General features: G+C 39.2%; 1 protein-coding gene across 1 annotated transcript; it reads right to left on the bottom strand.

The window, feature by feature from the left end:
* Nucleotides 1-5820: 5820 nt before the first annotated feature.
* On the bottom strand, nucleotides 5821-6561 carry LOC113714092 (uncharacterized). Its single transcript, XM_027237890.1, has one exon. It carries the CDS (start codon nucleotides 6559-6561, stop codon nucleotides 5821-5823), a length of 741 nt encoding a protein of 246 aa, XP_027093691.1.
* Nucleotides 6562-7894: the final 1333 nt, after the last annotated feature.

Here is a 7894-nt window from a genome sequence, read left to right on the forward strand (position 1 = left end):
AGCCAAAACATCTCTCTCTCTCTTGTTCCAAACAGCTGGCCATCAAGGAGGGAAAGGAACCAAAGAGCTCTTCAATTTCCTACTTCATTTCTTGCTCAAACCAACTCAAATTCACACTACACTTTGCTAACCATTTGGAGATCACCTCAAGCTAGGAATAGAGTTTCATCTCACGATTTTGTTTTGAGTTTCAAGTGGCCGAAATTTTCTGCTTTGTTTATCAAGGAAGGTAAGCAACGATCAACTACCAAAATCTTAGTTTATGGAAGTTATATTCCACTCATGAGCTCTTGGATTCTCATGGGTAGCTTTAAATTGTTAGAAATTTGGTGTGTGGGATCTATGAACTCCCGCTATGGCTTGATGGACTAATTTAATGAGTTTTTATGTTATTAATGTTGGATTAGTACTTAATTTAGTAGAAATAAGTGATATTGTAGATGGAAACTCAAAGGAAGTGAAGAGGGGAATTTTTCCGTTTCTGCCCCTATCAATGCCGTGACCCTTAGAGCTTTTTTTTAGGTTAAATTGACTTGTTTATGGTGTGTATATGTTTTGTGGGCTGTGAGGAAGGTTTTCACAAAAAATTACGTGATTTGGTTGTCCAAATTTTGTGATTTCGAAAGTTCATCGAAACTGAAATTTTTCCCGTATTGCTCTGGCAGTGTTTTTGTTTCGACCATAACTCTTTGCCCCGATGTCAAAATTGAATGCCGTTTGTGGCATTAGAAACTAGAAATTCCCAGTCTTCCAACGGAGCCAAATGCATGCCCTGATTCCACCTGAGTGAACAATGCCAATCGTTTGAACATGCCTGTCCTGTTTTGTGTCTGTACTGGAAGCCTTGTGATGAGCTGCAACTTTATGCTCAGATATGAGCTAGTTGTGAACAGAAATTGTAGCCATATGAATTTAGTTTTCAACGCCACAAACCACGATCAATTTCGAATTGAATTGAATTAGTTGTGGCAAAAATCCGAAACTGACTTAGTGATGAAAAACCCCCTTGTGGCTAGTGGGATGCCTAAATTTTGATTGGGACTTGTTGTTTCGAAATTTTTGGTGTTAACCGCCTACCAAATGTATCTTGGATGTTTTTAGATAATTTCTACCCAAATGGACCATATTTGAGAAGTTTTTGTTGGCCAAATGTTTTAGGAAAGGGAAATGGAAGTACACGGCAGCTTTGTCTTGGTAACTTGGAACTTTTGTGACTTTGTTAACCAACCTTCTAAATGAATTTGTATGAGATTTGACATAGGAATAGCCCCTGTATGGTAGTTTAATACTGCCAAATTTGGTGCCATTCTGAGTTCATTTCGATGCCCAACCAAAGCCTTAAAGTCCATGTTTAAATCTGGAAAGTTCTTGTTTTATTGGAAAATTTCAGTAATTTTGAACCACCATATCTTGGTGCTCAAAACTCCAATTCGTGTTCCAAATTCTATCTGAGTTCCAAATTTTAGAGGCTAGTTTGCTTTGTACGAATTTTGCCGAATTTCCAAAATTGGCCAAAAACCAACCCCAAAACTGTCTTGATAATCATGGAAAAGTGTCTTCTAGGAACTTTTAGTACTTTGGAAGTAGTTTCCAATGGTACCAAGTTTTCCAATTTTGGATATACGAAGAGTGAGATACGATTTTTCAAAGATTAAACCTCAAATCAGAAATTTTCAAACTTGACGGGAATTGAATTTTTCAAACTCTTCCCTACCCTTCAATACTAATTGACCATTTTGGACTTGTCTTTATGAAGAAAATGAGTTTTTCCTTGCGTTAATAAACACTACTTTTAAATCTTGAATTTTGAGCAAGTAAAATCCCATTCCATGGTATTTTCTAGATTGTACAAGTGTACAATCCCTCTCTTGATAAGAAAGGATTTTCAAGTGATAGTGTGTAATAGATAACTATTGTTTGTTCAGGTGCTCAAGGAGACCTTCACGAGAATCTCGAGGGGAACACCTACAGGCTTATTTACGCACTCACTTTCTTATTTCGATTGGTGAGTGTCAAGTGCATGAATTTGTCCTAAGTGGTTAACTGTTTCTTATCCGTTATGTGAATTTAAAATTTTGAGACAAGTGTGTACTTTACCGCACTCGTTCTCTTTCGAACGAAATTATATTCGTATTTTGCTATGTGAATTCATATTCGACTTGTGCATAGTCATGTGAATGTGATTCGTATTTATGATTCCTATTTGAAATCGTCGATTTGAGCGTTGCTCATCGACTTATATTCATATTCATATTCGGGGGACGCCCAAACTCGTTGGTTAACTTTGTGAATCGAGCCAGCATGGGATTGGTCGATAAGCTTAGCAAACCATGACATATTCGTAGAGCATGATCTAGTGGGGAGATTTTGCTCGGCATTACTCGCGCAGTATTGCCTTGATATACTCGAGTATTATCAAAACTTTGATGAGCGGGTCCGATAAGGGGGTGTAACGGTGACGCGATTTGAAGAAAAGTGGTGTATCTACGGACTTGCTACTTATGTGGTTGACGGAGTGTCAACATGAGATGTGATCAAGATATGGATACGACTACGTGGAATTTAGCTCCTGAGAGCTATAGTATCCTTGAATTATTTCTGTTTATTTTTCGTATTCGAAATGTGAATTATTCGAACATTGATAGCTTTACTTACAATGTAATTGTTGTTGCTATTTGGATTATGTATTTGCATGTGTGTTTCTTGGCCTCACTGAGTATTGGCTCATCCTATTAGTTTGTTTTGTTTAACAGGAACCCGATTGGAAGGAATTAAATAAATGCCGACTTGAGGCCCTTTTGTATTAGTGTTTTAATTGTAATCGACTAGACACTTTTGGATGTTGTATATTTTGTTTTTTTTTAGTTTTTTTAAATTTAATGGTTTTTTATTTAGATAAAAAAAACAAACTATTACACAAGCCTAATTTTTCGAATTGAAGGCATTCCTAATTTATCCAAACGAATTGCTCCACGAGCCATAGGTGGAAATTTATTAAATGTCTCATATATCCTGAGTTGCTGCTGTGGATGAGATACGCCCTCGTTGGACAACACATCAGCCACTGTGTTTGCTTCCCTGTAGCAATGGGAAAACCGATCTGGATCTTCCATAATCTGCCAAATCTGCCTAATAACCCGTCTAATGTGCCAAGGACAATGAATGCGATGCTGGAGAATTCCAATTAATATCAACGAATCAGATTGCACATAGAGACTCAAATAACCCCTATGTGCACTGATTTGTAGACCAATAAGGAGGGCACGAGCCTCTGCATGGAGACATGTCGTTTCCCCAAAATATGCCGAGAAACCAATCAAAGGTAGGCCATTTGAATCCCGAAGAACTCACCGCCTCCACCCACTCCTGGATTACCCTTAGAACATCCGTCCATATTAAGTGTGAGCCGACCAGATTCCTTCGTTTTCCATCGTACAAGTTTATATGTAAACCCAACCTCAGATGAAATAGGCCAATCATACAAATGATAAAATGATGGTACTCGGAGAGCTTTTTTGAAATGAATTCCCACAATGGATTGGATTTCGGAGAAAATGGCATGAGAAATGGCAATCGACCGCATCTGGACATCGTCAAACATTGCTTTATTTCTTGCCTTCCAAATATGCCAACACATAACACTGGGAAGAACCCGTCTAATAAATCGACGTATCTCAGAATTGTATGAATTCAACCACCAACCCACTATGCGGAGTCTCAAAGATGACCCTGATAATTCGAATCCATATGTAGCTCCAAAATAATTCCAAATTGTTGATGCTATATTGCCATTGGAAAATAAATGTTCGATTGATTCCTCAGATGCCAATAGACAGCAAAAACACTTTGATGGAAGATGGAAACCAAGGTTACGTAACCTGTCAGGTATTGGCAGTCTCCCCAACAACAGTCTTAACATGAAGAAAGAAACTTTCAAAGGAAGACAAAGATGCCAAATTCTATCAAACACCACTGACGTGTTACGGGCTTGCCTAATATCCCGAAAAGCTGAAGCTAGAGAGAAATTTCCAGAAGAGGTAGGCATCCATATGACTTCCACTTCACCCCCTTCTTCGGGGACCGGATGGTTTAAAATGGAGGTCACCATTTGACTTGGCAGTGACAGACATAACTGACTCGTATCCCAATGTCCATTAATGATAAAATTACTAAATGATAAATTTGGGATAACCGTCGCTCGGAGGAATAATGCACCATTACCCAACCAATTGTCGTACCAAAAATGACAAGCTCCATCTTTGACCACCCATAGCATAGAAAGTTCCACTTGTCGACTCACATTCACCATCCTTTTCCAGAGTGTCGAGTCCGTTGTTTTGATTTCTACCTGACAGGGATGTTTTCGTCTACAGTACTTTGCTTTCATAAATTGAGCCCATAACGACATCCCCTTTCTGAAATTCCACCAAAGCTTGAATGAAAATGCTCTGTAGACGTCCTGAAGCCTTCTAAAGCCGACTCCCCCTTCCTCTACTAGATAACATATCTGAGACCACCGTATCCAGTGATACTTGGACATCTCGGGTGATGACCTCCAAAGGAAGGTCGACAAAGCATTTTCTATAGTTCTAAATACTTTAGCTAGGATAATCGATGCTGAGAGCAGATGCAATGGCATCGATGCTAATACATGTTTGATTAGAACTATCTTACCTCCAAATGAAAGCAACCTTGATTTCCATGTCATAATCCTCCCTAGGGTAGACTGACATACTTCTCCAAAATATGATGATTTACACCTTCCGAAGTAGAGAGGGAATCCTAAATAACGTATTGGAAATGAATGCCAGGTAAAACTGGTGATACGTTCAATCACCCTTCTTCTAGCCAGTGACAAGGATGGATGAACCAAGTAACAACTTTTTTGCACATTTATCAACTGCTCCGAACACCTTTGATACACCTATAGTACTTGCATGATGGCCTTTAAAGAATGTGAAGATCCATTGGCAAATATGAGGACATCGTCCGCAAATGCCAAATGTGTTATAGAAGGGCATGTGTATGAAATTTTGAAGCTCACAAATCCCGATTGCAAGGCAAGATTATTCAAACCTCTAGACAAAACCTCAGCTCCTATACTGAATAATGCAGGCGATAAAGGGTCACCCTGACGTAATCCTTTTGAAGATTTAAAGAAACCATGGGTTGACCCATTTATAATGACCGAAAACCAGACATTAGAAATCAATCGCCGTACAAGATCAATGAATCTTTCCCCAAAACCAAATCTCCTTAGAACACCAATAATATGATCCCATGCCACCCGGTCATATGCCTTAGACATGTCCAGTTTCATTGCCACATTTCCAGCTCTCTTCTTTTTTCCAATGCCCGATACTATCTCCTGAGCTAAAAGAAAATTGTCTGTTATATTACGGCTCTTCACAAAGCCTGTTTGCTGGGGAGAAATAATTTTTGGCAATATAGAAGCCACTCTATCTGCTAAGATCCGGGATATTAGCTTGTTGAAGAAATTACAAAGACTGATTGGCCTAAATTGAGAGAAATCTTGAGGATTTGTCGTCTTGGGAATTAACACAATAGAGGTAGAGGTGATGAATCGAGATAACTCTGCCCCACAAAAAAACCTGAGTATTACATTATGAACATCTTGGGCGACCACTTCCCATGCAAATGTAAAGAATTTGCCAGTGAATCCATCTGGCCCGCAGCACTATCTCCATCCATTGATCTCACAACTCGATAGAACTCCTCAATTGAGGGTAATTTCTCCAATTTGTCGTTGTCGTTTTTCGAGATCATAGGCGGGGTTAAATGCAGTAAATCAGTAGAAGACTATAAAGTGCCCGTTGTGAAAATATCTGAGAAGTATGTTATTGCTTCATATACTATTTCAGCATTCGTCTCCACCCAAATACCATTGGAATTTTTGATACGGTGTATCCTTCCTTGAGCTCGTCTCTGCTTAACAACCGTATGAAAATACCTTGAATTACGATCTCTCTTTGCAAGCCATTTTATTCTGGCCTTTTGACTCCAGAATTGTTCTTCAATTGGTAGTGCATGCCATAATTCCGCCTGAGCCTTGCTAAGCTGAACATGAAATTCCTCGGAGACATTTTGATCCACAACTTGTTCTACCCGTTGGACTGCCATTTCCGTAGATCGCACAACATCAAATATATTTCCAAAGTGTTGTTTATTCCATACTTGAATAGCCCTCCTCGTTGCCAATAATTTGGAGCACAATACACACAACGGAGAACCAACCATATCTTGATTCCAAGCTTGTCGAATAACCTCCAAGAGTTCGGGTTTGGTAGTCCATATATTCAAGAAACGGAAAGGCCACGGCTTATTGTCTGATTGAGCCGCAAAAGAAATCTTCAACGGTGCATGATCTGAAGGATGTCTTGCCAAGTGAATCACAGAAATTACATCTGAAATATCCAAGCACGACCCATTAATTAGAAACCTGTCCAACCTCTTTGAAACCCTGGCTCTACCTCTCCGATTATTAGACCAGGTGAAACTAGCTCCAGAGAAGCCTATATCAAAAATCCCAGCCTTCTCCATGAAAGACATGAAATCCACCCCCCCCCGCTATTGTGAATGGACGACCACCGCTTTTTTCATGAGCACCTAGGATGACATTAAAGTCACCCCCAATACACCAAGGAAGAGAGATTGGTTTATCATTTAATAAATTGCACCATAATTCTCGACGCTCCTCGACTGAACACTTGGCATGGACAAACGACATGATAATTGGACTAGATATGAATGAATTCTGAACATGTATGGAAATGTGTTGATCCGAATTACCCACAATGGAACATGCAAAAAGGTTTCTATAAAATATCCAAATATCACCAGAAAGATTAACAAAGGCATGATCAAATGATAACCTTAGACGGATGGACTCAATTTTGGTTCACAAATCTAATTTTGACACATCTAATTTTGGTTCACAAATCACAGCAAATTGACACATGATGAAATCGTACCAATTTAATCAGTCTTCTTAAATTAGGGGTTTTAGCTACCCCTCTAATATTCCAAAAGATACCACTAATCATTAGAAAGAACCTAGAATGAGTTTTGGAATGATGTTGTGGACCGTAATTGTCTATCAGATGGCACAATAATCCGCACACCTTTGCCTCTCGTTTGTCGGCCATTCTTCTCGTCAACAACAGATTGGTCAATGTTTAACGGATTTATTGATGGATCCAAGGACTTGTCATGGGCTTCAACCAGGTGTGGAGATAAATCGCCAACACTAGTTGGCAATATGACTTCATTCGGCATATTTGAAGTGAAGTTGTCCGACTCGTCCCCACATAAATCAACAAAAAGATTGTTAAGTGCATTGGTGTCGGCCTTGTGATGTTGAGCAGCTTCATAATACTCCTTTGCAATTGATTTGGACCCCTCACAATCATGGCTGTTGAAATTATAAGTTATTTGAGTGTCGGCCATTTCCTTTGTTTCGGCCCTTTGCTGTTGTAAATCTGTCAAAGTAGTATCCACTACCATCTGGGACCCTTCACAATCATGGTCTTGGATAATGTTCTTCAAACCATCACCCAAAATGGGTTGTACTTGTCCAGCAGCATCCAATGTTTGTTTTTGTAATCCCACATCAGTATCTCCATGTTCGGTCACTACTGTTTCTGCATCAATGGCTTGTTGAACAGATAGAGGAGGCTTCATTGTAACCGCTATTGTGTTTCCTTCATTGTCATCCACACCTATTAATGTCAAATTCTCAGAATGTTTCTCATTAAAAATTGTATTGTGCTCATGTGAACGATCTGAACATTCTGACAAAAAATCATTGTTCACATTTTGTGTTTGTAAACCCACATCAGTATCCATTAATTTCCTTTCGTTTTCGAGCTGGACA

The sequence above is a fragment of the Coffea arabica genome, chromosome 10c (assembly GCF_036785885.1).
Source record: "Coffea arabica cultivar ET-39 chromosome 10c, Coffea Arabica ET-39 HiFi, whole genome shotgun sequence".
NCBI lineage: Eukaryota > Viridiplantae > Streptophyta > Magnoliopsida > Gentianales > Rubiaceae > Coffea > Coffea arabica.

What these genes read in the sequence shown, in the direction of transcription:
- LOC113714092 (XM_027237890.1), bottom strand. Translation starts at nt 6,561, where the DNA reads ATGGAGAAGGCTGGGATTTTTGATATAGGCTTCTCTGGAGCTAGTTTC.